The 16,003-nt window shown below is 49.1% G+C and overlaps 2 protein-coding genes across 7 annotated transcripts in view; one reads left to right on the forward strand and one right to left on the reverse strand.

Annotated features, from left to right (window-relative positions):
- RAC1 (Rac family small GTPase 1) overlaps window positions 1-2,526 on the forward strand; it is a 30,795-nt gene extending 28,269 nt beyond the window's left edge. For 3 of the 5 annotated variants that reach the window (XM_025378468.1, XM_025378470.1, XM_025378472.1), the window contains 2 exons: window positions 443-602; window positions 893-2,516. In XM_025378468.1, the coding sequence (XP_025234253.1) occupies window positions 443-602; window positions 893-1,023 (291 nt within the window). In that variant the 3' untranslated portion in view covers window positions 1,024-2,516. Of the gene's footprint in view, window positions 1-442 lie in introns of all 5 variants that reach the window. The other 2 variants (XM_025378467.1, XM_025378469.1) reach the window with 1 other exon arrangement.
- A 5,202-nt stretch (window positions 2,527-7,728) lies between these two features.
- The window catches only part of DAGLB (diacylglycerol lipase beta), a 42,767-nt gene continuing 34,492 nt past the window's right edge, over window positions 7,729-16,003 (reverse strand). For both annotated transcript variants that reach the window (XM_025378463.1, XM_025378462.1), the window contains 4 exons: window positions 11,945-12,013; window positions 11,790-11,862; window positions 8,721-8,968; window positions 7,729-8,631 (listed from right to left, as the gene is read on the reverse strand). In XM_025378463.1, the coding sequence (XP_025234248.1) occupies window positions 8,433-8,631; window positions 8,721-8,968; window positions 11,790-11,862; window positions 11,945-12,013 (589 nt within the window). In that variant the 3' untranslated portion in view covers window positions 7,729-8,432. The remainder of the gene's footprint in view (window positions 8,632-8,720; window positions 8,969-11,789; window positions 11,863-11,944; window positions 12,014-16,003) is intronic.

Below are 16,003 nucleotides of genomic sequence, written 5' to 3' on the forward strand. Positions count from 1 at the left end.
GGCCCTTCAGTAGGGACATTTTCAGTGGGGATAATGGCGGCAGACCTGAGACCTTGGGCTAGGTAGTTTATTCTCGTTTCTGAACAGATGATGAATTTTCTCAGATGACCCTAAGAACTTGTTTTACCAAAAACAAAGTGGTTTATTTGCTTTGGGAGGAACTCTCTTCCCTTCCGCCTCTTCCCCTGCGGTTGTAGAGCCCATTCTCTCTGGTCGTGGTTCTGTCCGGCCATGATCCGGAGTCCTAGCTTGCTCATGGAACACCTGAGATGTTTCTTATGGCTCAAGGCTCAGATTGAAGGTGGGAACCACATGAAGGCTCGGTGGGGAGGCTGTGGCTGAGGTTAGGTGTCTGGCACAAGTGCCGCCGGCTGGGTGTGATTTAGGTGAAGGGCGTCTGTAAAGGAGCACATCACAACCTCTGTTCCTTCTTCACATCTAGTGGTATCCTGAGGTGCGGCACCACTGTCCCAACACTCCCATCATCCTAGTGGGAACTAAACTTGATCTTAGGGATGATAAAGACACGATCGAGAAACTGAAGGAGAAGAAGCTGACTCCCATCACCTATCCACAGGGTCTAGCCATGGCGAAGGAGATTGGTATGGAATCCTGCGTTTTTCCTCTGCCTTGTACCTCTTTTATTGTAGTGACAGAGACTGGAGTCCAGTCTGGGAAAGGAGGGTGTGTGTCTCCCACTCAGGGCCTGGTTGTACTCTTGGGGAACCAGCTGGCATCGCCTTCTGGGTCTTAATGTCAGCGTTGGAACGTGGAAGCAGGGCTGGGAGCCGGCAGAAGGTGCCCAGGCCCCCGGAGCTGCCTCCCGCCAGTGTTGTGATCAGAAGAGAGTGGGCTCAAGTGTACACTGCTGTGTGGTCGTGTTTTCCTGTAGGTGCTGTGAAATACCTGGAGTGCTCGGCGCTCACACAGCGAGGCCTCAAGACAGTGTTTGACGAAGCGATCCGAGCAGTCCTCTGCCCACCTCCCGTGAAGAAGAGGAAGAGAAAATGCCTGCTGTTGTAAACGTCTGAGCCCCTCGTTCTTGGTCCTGTCCCTTGGAACCTTTGTACGCTTTGCTCAAAAAAAAAAAAAAAAACGGTGGAGCCTTCGCACTCAATGCCAACTTTTTGTTACAGATTAATTTTTCCATAAAACCATTTTGAACCAATCAGTAATTTGAAGGTTTTTGTTTGTTCTAAATGTAAGAGTTCAGACTCACATTCTATTAAAATTTAGCCCTAAAATGACAAACCTTCTTAAAGCCTTATTTTTCAAAAGCCCACCCTATTCTTGCTCAGATTAAGAGTTGCCAAAATACCTTCTGAACTACACTGCATTGTTGTGCTAAGAACACCAAGCACTAAACTGTGTAAGGACCTTCGTCTTTGAGAAGACTATAGCCTCTGCAGTTAGGAGATGCAGACACTTGCTCAGTAGTTCTCAGATGTGTAAAGCAGAACAGCCTCCCGAATGGTGCGTTGCCATTGAACTCACCAGTGATTTAGCGGCCCATGTTCACGACATAACATTGTACTGTAATGGAGTGAGTGTAACAGCTCAGCTCTTTGGATCAGTCTTTTTGATTTCATAGTGAGTTTTCTGACCAGCTCTTGCGGAGATTTTGAACAGAACTCGTGTTTCCTCTAATGAAGAATTCTGTTTAGCTGTGGGTGTGCCGGGTGGGGTGTGTGTGATCAAAGGACAAAGACAGTATTTTGACAACATACGAAGTGGAGATTTACACTACATTGTACAAGGAACAAAAGTGTCACGGGTAAAAACTCTAAAAGGTTAATTTCTGTCAAATGCAGTAGATGATGAAAGAAAGGTTGGTATTAATCAGGAAATGTGTTCTTAAGCTTTTCCTTTCTCTTACACCTGCCATCCCTCCCCAAATTGGGCATTTAATTCATCTTTAAACTGGTTGTTCCCTTAGTCGCTAACTTAGTAAGTGCTTTTCTTATAGGACCCCTTCTTACTGAGCAATATGCCTCCTTGTATTATAAAATCTTTCTGATAATGCATTAGAAGGTTTTTTTGTAGATGAGTAAAAGTGCTTTCCATGTTACTTTATTCAAAGCTAATAAGTGCTTTCCTTAGTTTTCTAGTAACTAGGTGTAAAAATCATGTGTTGCAGCTTTATAGTTTTTAAAATATTTTAGATAATTCTTAAACTATGAACCTTCTTAACATCACTGTCTTGCCAGATTACTGACACTGTCACTTGACCAATACTGACCCTCTTTACCTCGCCCACGCAGACACACGCCTCCTGTAGTCGCTTTGCCTAATGATGTTCCTTTGGGTCTGTGAGGTTCTGTAAACTGTGCTAGTGCTGACAATGTTCTGTACAACTTAACTCACCGGCAAGAATACAACGCGGAACCTTTCAGCCACGACAACAGGATTTTTTAAATTGACAGTTGCAGAATTGTGGAGTGTTTTTACATTGATCTTTTGCTAATGCAGTTAGCATTATGTTTTGCATGTATGACTTAATAAATCCTTGAATCATACAACTGGTAATACTGGTGTTTTTGAGACTTGATGAACAAGTTCCTGGTGTGCGTTTGTTTGCCTCGCTTTAAAGTCCCGGGTTGTTGGAGACAGTCATTTTCAATGCATGTCTCCACACAGGAGGGACAGAGGGAGTGCCACCTCCAGGGGAGAACTGGGTGAGCCCAAACAATACGGCAGGAGTGGAGGTGACGTTCACGTTTGGACCTGTCGAACAGCGGCAAAGCTCTGGTGGAGAAACGCACGTCGGGGGCTGTGCACATCCTGGCCCAGAGCTTGGGGCTGAAGATGGAGACGTTGGGACCCTAGACTGGCCCTGGAAGAGTAGAGGTTGGTGAACCCCACACACCCTTAAGGTCCTTTCCAGAGGCTGGCTGGGTGGCTTACGCCTGTAAGCCCAGCGCTTTGGGAGGTTGAGGCAGGAGGAGTGCTTGAGCCCAGGAATTCTAGACCAGCCTGGACGAGAGAGAGAGCTCTCCACCAAAAAAAAAAAAACACACACAAGAGCCTGAACTTGTACTATGTAAAGGTTCATGTTAGAATTCGTTTTCTTAAAATTCCTTTTTATTGCTTTGAAGATTTTTTTTTGTTTTGTTTTGTTTTGTGTTTTTGAGATGGAGCTTCGCTCTTGTTGCCCAGGCTAGAGTGCAATGGTGCGATCTCGGCTCACTGCAACTTCTGCCTCTCAGGTTCAAGCGATTCTCCTGCCTCAGCCTCCTGAGTAGCTGGGATTACAGGCATGTGCCACCACACCCAGCTAATTTTTTGTATTTTTTTTTAGAAGAGACGGGGTTTCACCGTGGCCAGGCTTGTCCACTTCGGCCTCCCAGAGTGCTGGGATTACAGGCCCGAGGCACCACCCCTAGCCGAGTTTTTTTTTTTTTTTTTTTAACAGATTAAATAATGCAGTTTTTGTTTTTTGAGACAGGGTCCGGCTGTGCCTCTCAGACTGGAGTGCAGTGGCGTGATCTTGGCCTGCTGCAACCTATGCCTCCTGCGCTCAAGCCATCCTCCCACTTCAGCCTCTGGAGTAGCTGGGACCACAGGTGCGCGCCACCACACCCAGCTAATTTTTTTGTATTTTTTGTAGGGTTTTGCCATGTTGGCCAGGCTGGTCTTGAACTCCTGAACTCAAGCAATCCGCCAGCCTGGACCTCCCAAAGTGGTGGGACTCCAGGTGTGAGCCACCATACCTGGCAATAATGCAGTTTTTAAAAGTTTTAGTGGTTTTTAAAGAAAAACAGTCTTCCCCCTTCGTACCCTCTCCAAAAGGAATACTTGGTTTGCTTACCTGATTTTTGGTATTTTACCTGCCCGTGTCTAAAGTAGGCTTTTTGTGCCAGTGAAACTTCTGAGTTCAACCATTCTCGTCGACATTCCCACCATGGAAGATGTGAGGCTTTCCCGGTTGTAACCCTCTCCACCCAAAACCTTCCTCATCCCCTCAATGTGATGGTTTTGGTGGACTCAGTTTAGTGCCTGCACAGTCACTACTACATAAACTACTCACCGGCCATGCCATGTAGCAACAAAACTGCGTTTCCTGCACAACTTCTGGTTTTCTTTGGGATAATTAGTACTTTGCTTACTTTCCTATGTACTGAATTCAATTGTGAACTACTTTTTTTTTTTTTTTTTTGAGGCAGGGTCTTGCTCTGTCACCCAGGTTGGAGTGCAGTGGTGCCATCACAGCTCCTGGGCTCAAGTGATCCTCCTGCCCTAGCCTGCTGAGTAGCTGGGACCACAGGTGTGTGCAACCATGCCCAGCTAATTTTTAAAATTTTTAGTAGATTGGGGTTTCCCTATGTTACCTAGGCTGGTCCTGAACTCCTGGCCTGAAGCCACCATTCCACCTCAGCCTCCCAAAGTGCTGGGATTACAGGTATGAGCCACTGTGCCCGGCCTCAGCTGTGAACTTTTCATCTGTTGCCTAAACCTCTCAAGATGTTCAGATGTGTTGTTATTTTGCCAATATCCATTTTCCTGAAGTCATCTGACCTGCACCTCTCCTAGGTGCTGGTCTTCATTTCCTGCACCTAGATTCTCTTTTTTTGATTTACTTCATCCTGAATGGTTTCTCCAAGAGCTCCTTGAGAGTGTGCTGGAAGTACACACAGTCATGCATCATGTAATGACATTGTAGTCAACAGTGTATTGCATATATGATGGTGTGTGAGACTACCTTATTTTTACTGTAACTTTTCTGTGTACAGATACGCAAATACCACTGTTAAAACTGCCAACTGCATTCAGTATAGTAACCGGCTGTGCAGGCGAGTAGCCTGTGAGCAGTGAACAGGCCCCACCTTCGACCTAGGTCTGTAGTAGGCTGATGTTAACAATGAAATCACCCATGTGTTTCTCAGAATGTTTACCTGCTGTTAAGTAAGGCATCACTCTTATTTTTGAGCCCCTGCATCTTGACAACTGTTTTACAGTACCTCTGGCTGGGCCTAAAATTCTAGGTTGGTGTTAACATCCCTTTTAAGTTATATTGAGACAGGGTCTTACTTTGTTACCCAGGCTGGAGTGCAGGAGCATCATCTCAGCTTACTGTGGCCTCGATGACCTGGGCTCAAGCAGGCCTGCTCAGCGTCCCGAGTAGCAGGGACTACAGGTGTGCACCACCATGCCCAGCTAATTTTGTTTCGTAGAGATGGGATCTGACTATGTTGCTCAGGTTGGAGATTTTTTCTTTTGAGACAGGCTCTTGCTATGTTGACCAGGCTTAGACTCAAACTCCTGGGCTCAACTGATCCTCCCACTGCAGGCTCTCAAGTAGCTGGGACTACAGGCTTTGGCCCACTGCACCCAGCCTCCCTTTAGTTAAAAAAATTTATTCTTGGCCGGGCGCGGTGGCTCAAGCCTGTAATCCCAGCACTTTGGGAGGCCGAGACGGGCGGATCACGAGGTCAGGAGATCGAGACCATCCTGGCTAACACGGTGAAACCCCGTCTCTACTAAAAAATACAAAAAAAAAAAAAAAACTAGCCGGGTGAGGTGGCGGGTGCTTGTAGTCCCAGCTACTCGGGAGGCTGAGGCAGGAGAATGGCGTAAACCCGGGAGGCGGAGCTTGCAGTGAGCTGAGATCCGGCCACTGCACTCCAGCCTGGACAACAGAGCGAGACTCCGTCTCAAAAAAAAAAAAAAAAAAAAATTCTTGGCCGGGCGCAGTGGCTCACGCCTGTAATCCCAGCACTTTGGGAGGCCAAGGTGGGCAGATCATTTGAGGTCAGGGGTTCGAGAGCAGCCTGGCCAACATGGTGAGACCCTGTCTCTACTAAAAATACAAAAATTAGCCAGGTGTGGTGGTACACGCCTGTAATCCCAGCTACTTGGGAGCCTGAGGCAGAAGAATTGCTTGAACCTGGGAGACAAAGTTGCAGTGAGCCGAGATTGTGCCACCGCACTCCAGCCTGGGTGACAAAGTGAGACTCCATCTCAATTTTTTTTTTTCCCCCTGTAGAGACAGGGTCTTGCTGTGTTGCCCACACTTGTCTTGAGCTCAAGGAATCCTCCCACTTTGGCCTCCCAAAATGGAATGATTACAGGCCTGAGCCACTGTGCATGGGCCCTTCAGACTTTTGAAGGCAGTTCTTCCATGATTGTTCTTAGCCATTTCTGTTGGGATGTATTTTTTCTTAGATCTTGTGAGATTGTCCTTTTCTCTTCCACATTCTAGGGTTTATTTTATCCACCGTGCTGTGCACTTGGTGGCCTCTTTCTATCTTGGAAATTCATGACTTTCAAACTCAGATGTCAGACCTGGAGTGGCCTCGTAACCTTTTCTTTTCCCGGTTTATCATCATCTTTGAGGTTTTGATTTTGTCTCTGATGCTTTTCATCTTCAGGAGCTCTTTTCTGCTCTCTCCACTGTGAGCCTCCAGGGTCAGTTCTGAGTCACAGCGCTTTCTCTGAGTCCCAAGCCATGGCATGGGTCATCAGGAGCTTCTGCCCACATCATCTGTTTCTTTTGGTCTCTTGTTCTACTGTCAGGAGTCCTTGGCTTATGCTTAAAGGCTGAAGTTGGAAACAGTTCCCTAGGAGGTCACACCATGTAGCAAGTCCATCTTGTACCTTTCTGACACTAGGTGAGTGCAGGAATTGGGTTTAGAAACAAGCTTGTAGCAGTTGGACGCTGCTATAGCCTTTTTCTTTTTGTTTTTTTTTTGAGACAGTCTTGCTCTGTCACCCAAGCTGGAATGCAGTGGCACAATCTCGGCTCACTGCAGCCTCTGCCTCCTGGGGTCAAGCAATTCTCCTGCCTCACCTCCTGAGTAGCTGGGATTACATGTACCTGCCACCACGCCTGGCTGTTTATTTATTTACTTATTTTTTTGAGGTGGAGTCTTGCTCTGTTGCCCAGGCTGGAGTGCAGTGCCATGATCTCAGCTCACTGCAACCTCCGCCTCCCAGGTTTAAGTGATTCTCCTGCCTCAGTCTCCTGAATAGCTGGGGCTATAGGCGCACACCACCACTCCTGGCTAATTTTTGTATTTGTAGCAGAGACAGGGTTTCACCATGTTGACCAGGCTGGTCTCGAACTCCTGACCTCAGGTGATCCGCCCACTGTGTCCTCCCCACAGTGCTGGGATTACAGGCATGCGCCACCGTGCCTGGCCTGAAGTTTTGAAAGGACCCTTTGCAGGCTTTACAAAGCTCTAGGGTGGCATGGCTGTGACAGCACAGGCCCCACGGAGGTGTCTTCTGAGGTCAGATTTCCTGGGAGAATCTTCTTGAAGACTGGGGAGTCAGGAGGGCAGAGTCTCCTTCCCTCAACTGTGCTTGTGTCCATTCCCCGCCTTCCACCTCAGAGCAAACGACGGGCCAGGTTTCTTCCCGCTTTCGAGCAAACCTGCTCCTTAGCTGGTCTTGTCTGCCTCAACCCCACTTCACAGCTGCCCAGGGTCTTGTAAGCTGGGGTCTGTTCATGTCTTTCCTTCCTGCCTAAGCTTCTGTACTGCGCGTCATCTGACTGTTGGAGTGTCTTCTCCCATCCTGTGGGTCTGTGCTTTTTGGAGAAATCTCCCTCCTGTCATTCTGTTGGGCTTCCAGTGGGAGGGGTGAAGTCAGTGCTCGTGCAGTCTTCCATCTGAAGCCAGAACCCTGAGGTTTAAAAAGCACCTGGAAACATCATTGCTCTACAACCACCCAGTGTATTAGCGCTACCTGGAAATCCCCAGTAAGAGAGCACGCGACTGTACACACAGGCACTACCGTGACGCGTGCTTTATTGTTTTAACTCCTGAATCCACTGGCCGACCCCAGAGCCAGAAGAGTAGCAAGAATTCAATCAGCAACTCTGGATGCGGACACAGTGAAACAACGGTGGTGGGAACAGGCGCGGGGGCGCTGTGGCTCGGAGGGTCGTGGCCAGGGGCTCCACTCACTTCCCCAACTGGGTTTCATTTTCCTCCCCAGCCAGAGCCCAGGGCTGCCCTTGGAGAAAACCCCAGGCCGCACTCTCACAATAGTTCCATTTGCACAGCCAGGAAGCCCAGTTTGAAAAAAAAACCACGCCTGTAAACCGAGTTGGATGAAAAGGGCTGGCTTGGGGGTGGGAGGCTACGGATCTGTTCACGGTCTTCCGGGCGGGCCCTGGATTCCAGCACGTCTGGAGCAGTCCTTAGACAGCCAAGGGATCCATCCATGGGCCCGGGCTTCCCGAGGCTGTCTCCGCGGTCGCTGGGTCTCAGGAGTCCCATCACCTGAGCGTGCTCGCTGCTTCTGCTACAATGGCCACAATGACTTCCCATAAACCGTTCTGTCATTGAGACCATGGAACTCGGTTCCCATCCGATTCCCGTTGACGGACGTCCGCTGTTTTGGCATCATGGGAATTCCTCGGATGGTAGGTCAGTTTAAGGACAAAAGCGTGAGTCCATCATTCCTGGGACAGTTTCCCGTAGCCCTGGTCAGGCCACGTCCACCCCAGAGACCCCCTGTGCCGGACAGGAGACGCAGGCCGCCCTGTCGGAGACCAGGCTGTCCAAGGCCCGCATCAGGATGTCTGGCATGTGGTCTGTGAGCATCTTCGGACCTATGAGTATTTTGCTGAATTCCGCTTCGTGTGACCACTTGGCGCTATACTGAGCAGCAGAGCAGCAGCCAAACCTGAAGCAGAAAAGGAGAGACATCAGCCGCCAAGCGGCCCCAGGGCTGACCCCCGCGCTCCTCCTGCCTGCCCACCACGCCGCACTCACCGCCCCGAGGCGCCCTCCTCCTGCAGGTGGATGATCCTGCCGGGAGGGTAGAGCGGCGGGTACTTGGGAGAAGAGTCCAGTGGGGAGTCGCTGGAGAAGCTGTAGGCCGGAGACCAGCGTGTCAGTAGGCTCTGCTCCCCCAGAAGAGGCTGTGTCAGGACTTCCTGGTCGCCCCCGTCCAGCTCCGTGGGAAAGTTGGGGTTCCCTCCGAACAGTTCATACCACAAACCGTGCAGCAAGATCTTGTACTGAGGGCGAGACCCAAGCAGTAGAATGCTGTCACTCACCCTCTGTCACCCGAGACCTCCCGAAACACCAAGGCGGACCAGACACATGGATCTGCCCATTGAGCCAGAAACCGTGCTTGGAAGACTCCACCAAAGACGCATGGCAAGCTGTGCTGGGTGGCAGCCGCCTCGGCTCAGGACCCGCGTCGGTGCCCAGTCACAGACCATGAGTGTAGGCTCTCTCCTGGGCAGTAAAACCATCACACGCGGAGTAATATTTAAAAACCAAGTCATACAGCCTGTGAGGGCCATTTCCCTTAATTATTTTCAGGCAATTCTGCAAATCAGTTTTGCCCTTCTCTGAAAGGCATTAGATACTAATTTCTACGGGCTGGAGTGCAATGGCGCGATCTTGGCACCACAATCTCTGCCTCCTGGGTTCAAGCAATTCTCCTACCTCAGCCTCCTGAGTAGCTGGCATTACAGGCTCCTGCCACCACGCCCGGCTAATTTTTTGTATTTTTAGTAGAGACGGGGTTTCTCCATTTTGGTCAGGCTGGTCTGGAACTCCTGACCTCAGGTGATCTGCCCGCCTCGGCCTCCCAAAGTGCTGGGATTATAGGCGTGAGCCACCAGGCCCGGCCTAGATACTAATTTCTAAAAAAAATTTTAGGATGGGCACAGCAGTGGCTCACACCTGTAATCCCAGCACTTTGGGCAGCAGGATTGCTTCAGCCCAGAAGTTTGAGACCAGCCTGGGTAACATGGTGAGACCCTGTCTCTACAAAAAATACAAAAATTAGCCAGGTGTGGTGGCGAGTGCTTGTAGTCCCAACTACTCAGGAGGCTGAGGTGGGAGGATCACTTGAACTTGGGAGGCTGCAGTGAGCCAAGATGGCGCCGCTGCACTCCAGCCTGGGTGAGAGAGCGAGACCCTGTCTCAAAAAAGAAAAAACTGGGGAAGGTAATTGATAGGGAGAAAAATTTGTGTTTCTTCTTTCTGAACACACCATAAGAAAGGAACAAAACCAGACTGGGCCGGGTGCGGTGGCTCAAGCCTGTAATCCCAGCACTTTGGGAGGCCGAGACGGGTGGATCACGAGGTCAGGAGATCGAGACCATAGTGGCTAACATGGTGAAACCCCGTCTCTACTAAAAAATAACAAAAAACTAGCCGGGCGATGTGGCGGACGCCTGTAGTCCCAGCTACTCGGGAGGCTGAGGCAGGAGAATGGCGTGAACCCGGGAGGTGGAGCTTGCAGTGAGCTGAGATCCGGCCACTGCACTCCAGCCTGGGCGACAGAGCTAGACTCCGTCTCAAAAAAAAAAAAAAAAAAAAAGAAAGGAACAAAACCATAAGAAAGGTCAGAAAACAAAGGGGTTAAACAAATTAAAAATCATCTCTACCCACACTAAACAAAACCACACGTGGCATATGTCTTTTCAAATTTTTGTCAAAATTCATATATCTGTATCTCCTTGTCCCCACCCTCTGCCATAAGTCTTCTCTCTTAATAATTTTTATTTTTTTTTTTTTTTTTTTTTTTTTTTCAATTATTTCTATCTTTTTTCGCACTTATTATTTTTTTTTTTTTTTTTTTTTTTTTTTACTTTTCAATGGATATCTATCTCTATCGGCAGACCTAAGTTTCTTTTCTTTTTTTTTTTTTGGAGAGAGAGCCTCATTGTATCCCACAGGCTGGAGTGCAGTGGTGCAATCTCGCCTCATGCAACCTCTGCCTCCCAGGTTCAAGCGACTCTTCTGCCTCAGCCTCCCAAGTAGCTGGGATTACAGGCACCCACCACCACCCATAGCTCATTTTTGTATTTTTAGTAGAGATATGGTTTTGCCATGTCGGCCAGGCTAGTCTCAAACTCCTGACTCAGGATCCGCCCGCCTTAACCTGTGCTGAGATTACAGGTGTGAGCCACTGCACCTGGCCAGCAGACATAAATTTCTACCACTATGTTAAAAAACCCCTGACATGGACACATATCACCATTTTAATAACTGCATGATATCCACAGTATAGATAAATGTGCCTGTACCTCTTAAGCTCTATTTGACAGCCTCGCTTCCTAAGCTTTCAGACAAAAAGCCAAAAGGCATTAACATACTGTTAGTCACAAGACAGGACTAAGAAGTTTGTTAGAAAGCAAAATCAAATGGATAGTTCCTCCAGAGTATTTTCTTTTTCTTTTTCTTTTTAGGATAGAGACAGGGTCTTGTTGTGTTGCCCAGGTTGGCCTCAAGGGATTCTCCTGCCTCAGCCTCCTGAGGTGCTGGGATTCCAGGCATGCGCCAGTGGGCCCAGCCCAGATCCTATTTCCTCCCTGTGACATTTCCGGCACTTGCCGTAGCCATTTGCTTTCTTTTTTTTTTTGAGACAGAGTCTCGCCTTGTTGCCCAGAGGAGTGCAGTGGTGCGATCTGGGCTCACTGCAAGCTCCGCCTCCTGGGTTCACGCCATTCTCCTGCCTCAACCTCCCAGTAGCTGGGATTACAGGCGCTCGCCATCACGACCAGCTAAGTTTTTGTATTTTTAGTAGAGACGGGGTTTCACCGTGTTAGCCAGGATGATCTCGATCTCCTGACCTCGTGATCCGCCCACCTCGGCCTCCCAAAGTGCTGGAATTACAGGCGTGAGCCACCGCGCCCGGCCCATTTGCTTTCTTAAATATCACGGAGTCCTAGACCAGAATCTGACCAGAGGGTGGAAGGAGAGCTTCTAGAAACAGCATAGAGTGTCCTGCACTGAGGGTGCAATTCCTCCCGGCTCTCCACAGGATCTTAGGGACAGGCCCTGTGTCCTGCAGACCCTCTCAACAAGGCACCCGCTTACCTTGGGTTTATTGCAGTGCGCAACCACCCGCAAGATTCTTCTCTTCAGATCTTCCAAGTTGGTCACACTGAGCCTGTTTAGCAAAGAGGCACACTGAGGCTGGGACCCAGCACTCCCTACCCTCCAGCCCCGGGCGCAGCACCAGGCAGGCTTACCTGGGAATCACATCCTTCCCCAGGACGAGCGACACGATGAAGCTCTGAGAATATTCATGCAGAGCTTTGCTGAAATTCCAAACGAGAGGACGTTAGCTTTACGACGACACTGCCCACAAGGGCTTCCACGAAAGAAATCAGTGACACTGAGGGGTTAGTTTCCCAGACCTCAGCTCTGTTCTCTCTTCTCTAAAGGGAGGGGAGGGGAAACTTCAGTTACGGCGACTGACTGGCCAGATCCTACTAAAGCCACAATATACGTCCGACAGAGACGCCCCACGGCTAAAACTGCAAACGGGACACCAAGGTGGACCAGGCACATGGATCTGTCCTTTGACCCAGAAATCACACTTGGAAGACTCCATCAAAGATGCACTGGCAAAAATGAAGGGCAGAGGCAACAGGCGATTGACTGCGGCAGAACCCGCACCGGCAGAGGCTGGGAGCCTCCAGATACCCATCCCCAGAGCTGCCTTCAGCTCACAATGAGTCACACAATAGTGCGTCCCGCACAGCTGGGAGAAGAAGGAGGCTGTGTGTGCCGCTGCGGGGTCATCTCAGGACATGTGGTGAAAGTGAACAGCCACCACCAGAGGCAGAAGAGCAGGGAGAAAGTGTAGCCTTTCACCAACATGAGAGGAACACAGACACGCTTCCTTCCAGCCATGGACATAACGGAAACGCCAGTCAAAATCACCACACACTTCAACCTCTGGGGTGACAGGACTTTTTTTTTTTTTTTTTTTTTTGAGGAGCCTTGCTCTCTGTCCGCCTTTCCCCCAGGCTGGAATCAGTGGTGCGATCTCAGCTCACTGCAACCTCCGCCTCCCGGGTTCATGCTGTTCTCTTGTCTCAGCCTCCCGAGTAGCTGGGACTACAGGCGCCCGCCACCACGCCCAGTTAAGTTTTTGTATTTTTAGTAGAGACGAGGTTTCACCACGTTAGCCAAGATGGTGTTCGATCTCCTGACCTCGTGATCCCCCTGCCTTGGCCTCCCAAAGTGCTGGGATTACAGGTGTGAGCCACCGCACCTGGCCAGAAAGGACATTTTTGAGGGAACAAGGATGGAAATGAGATTTCTCTGAATGCACCCTGCTTTGTTGAGTTGTCTTTGGAACCTGTTAATGTTTTATTTTACATCATTAGAAAACAAAATGACACAAAATAACAAGAAGCAATCCCTTAAATAACAAGCTAAATGAAACAAATGAACCTAATAGTGTATTAACCAAACAGAAGAATTATTTCAAGTGACTTAAAAAACCACAGTAACCTGGCTGTACATCTCTACCAGGAATACATCTTTGCAAGAAAGCAAACTGGGCGCGGTGGTTCAAGCCTATAATCCCAGCACTTTGGGAGGCCGAGACGGGCAGATCACGAGGTCAGGAGATCGAGACCATCCTGGCTAACACGGTGAAACCCCGTCTCTACTAAAAAAATACAAAAAACTAGCCGGGTGAGGTGGCGGGCGCCTGTAGTCCCAGCTACTTGGGAGGCTAAGGCAGGAGAATGGCGCGAACCTGGGAGGCGGAGCTTGCTGTGAGCCGAGATCCAGCCACTGCACTCCAGCCTGGGTGACACAGCGAGACTCCGTCTCAAAAAAAAAGAATTGAAAAAAAAAAAAAAAAAGAAAGAAAGCAAACTGCACAGACATGGCAAACCCCCGTCATCCTACTGTGTTAGATGTCATGCTGGTATTACTATTCGGAAAGGGCGATCTGTGTATCTCTACATATACATATATTGTGAGGGACATGTAATAAATGGGTTACTGTTGACAGAAACCAAATTTTTCAGATAAGAAGAAAAAAAGACACAGTTTCAGTGAAAACAACGTACAACCATTTGGTACAGGTAAAAACCCGATCGTTAATTTTTTTTTTTTTTGAGACAGAGTCTTGCTCTGTAACCCCGGCTGGAGTACAGTGGCACGATCTCGGCTCACTGCAACCTCTTTGTCCTGGGTTCAGGCAATCCTACTGCCTCAGCCTCCCGAATAGCTGGGACCACAGGCACGTGTCACCACGTCCAGCTCATTTTTGTAAGGAACGGGGTCCTTCTATGTTGCCCAGGCTAGTCTCGATCTCCTGGGCTCAGGTGATCCTCCTGCCTCAGCCTCCCAAAGTGATGGGATTACAGGTGTGAGCCACCATGCCCAGCCTCCTGATCTTGAAGTATCACTACACACTATGATTACATTTTCTCTTTGGTGTAACAAAAGCCTTTCCTACCTCTTTTTTTTTTTTTTTTTTTTTTTTTGAGGCGGAGTCTCGCTCTGTCGCCCAGGCTGGAGTGCAGTGGCCAGATCTCAGCTCACTGCAAGCTCCGCCTCCTGGGTTTACGCCATTCTCCTGCCTCAGCCTCCCGAGTAGCTGGGACTACAAGCGCCCGCCACCTCGCCCGGCTAGTTTTTTTTGTATTTTTAGTAGAGACGGGGTTTCACCGTGTTAGCCAGGATGGTCTTGATCTCCTGACCTCGTGATCCGCCCGTCTCGGCCTCCCAAAGTGCTGGGATTACAGGCTTGAGCCACCGCGCCCGGCTCCTACCTCTTTCCAATAAAAAGGCCTGGGAATTATGACCAGCTCTGTGGTAATGAGAACCACCAGTGCCCAGATTTCAGTTCAGAAATACCATTTCCCACTAAAAGGAACCAATATTCCTTGGAGAAATGGTTGCTTCCAGATATGGACAACGGGGAAAAAAAAATTGCTCATTTCAAGCCCAAAACTTGAGAATACTTTGTTGTACCAGAAAGCAAGAAAATGAGGCCAGGCACAGTGGCTCAATACCTTTAATCCCAGCACTTTGTAGCTGAGGCAGGAGGATCACTTGAGCCCAGGAGTTCAAGGCCAGCCCGGGCAACATAGCAAGACCCTGTTCCTTATAAAAATTAGCTGCACGTGGTGGTGTACGCCTGTGGTCCCAGCTACTTGGGAGGCTGAGGCCCGAAGATCACCTAAGCAAGGAGGCAGAGGCTACAGTGAGCCATGACTGTGCCACTGCACTCCAGCCTGGGAGACAGAGCAAGACCCTGTGTCAATAAAAAAAAAAAAGACAGCAAGAAAACAGACGACTGAAGTTTAAGTTTTTAAAAAATTAATGTCTGCCTCTGTAGACTGCTAGGTAACGATTCATTACTCTGAACACTGCTATATCGAGGGGAAGATTTAAGCATTTATATATTCTCCCATTTTTTCCTGTGTGAACTATACGGCAAAGAAACCAAATACGCCAAGAAAAGCTCTTTTTGTTCTTTACGTACTTACTTTTTAATCATTCCAAAGGGCTGGGATTACAGGCATGAGCCACCATGCCTGGCCCTTTATTTCATTTCAATGAAATAAAGTGGTATAATATTCCTTTATAATCACGGCAAAAGGTTACACAGAACGGTCAGTATGCTGAATCAGCAAAAAAAATGTACTTTTCAGCTGGGCGCGGTGGCTCACGCCTGTAATCCCACCACTTTGGGAGGCCAAGGTGGGTGGATCACGAGGTCAGGAGATCGAGACCATCCTGGCTAACACAGTGAAACCCCGTCTCTACTAAAAAATACAAAAAATTAGCCAGGCATGGTGGTGGGCACCTGTAGTCCCAGCTACTCGGGCGGAGGCTGAGGCAGGAGAATGACATGAACCTGGGAGGCGGAGGTTGCAGTGAGCCGAGATCGCACCACTGCACTCCAGCCTGGGCGACAGAGCAAGACTCCATCTCAAAAAATAAAAATAAAAGGCCGGGCGCGATGGCTCAAGCCTGTAATCCCAGCACTTTGGGAGGCCGAGACGGGCGGATCACGAGGTCAGGAGATCGAGACCATCCTGGCTAACATGGTGAAACCCCGTCTCTACTAAAAAAATACAAAAAACTAGCCGGGTGAGGTGGCGGGTGCCTGTAGTCCCAGCTACTCGGGAGGCTGAGGCAGGAGAATGGCGTAAATCTGGGAGGCGGAGCTTGCGGTGAGCTGAGATCTGGCCACTGCACTCCAGCCTGGAGACTCCGTCTCAAAAAAATAAAATAGAGTACTTTTCAAACTCATAAAAATGTCTTTATTTTTT

The sequence above is a fragment of the Theropithecus gelada genome, chromosome 3, assembly GCF_003255815.1.
Source record: "Theropithecus gelada isolate Dixy chromosome 3, Tgel_1.0, whole genome shotgun sequence".
Classification (NCBI taxonomy): Eukaryota; Metazoa; Chordata; class Mammalia; order Primates; family Cercopithecidae; genus Theropithecus; species Theropithecus gelada.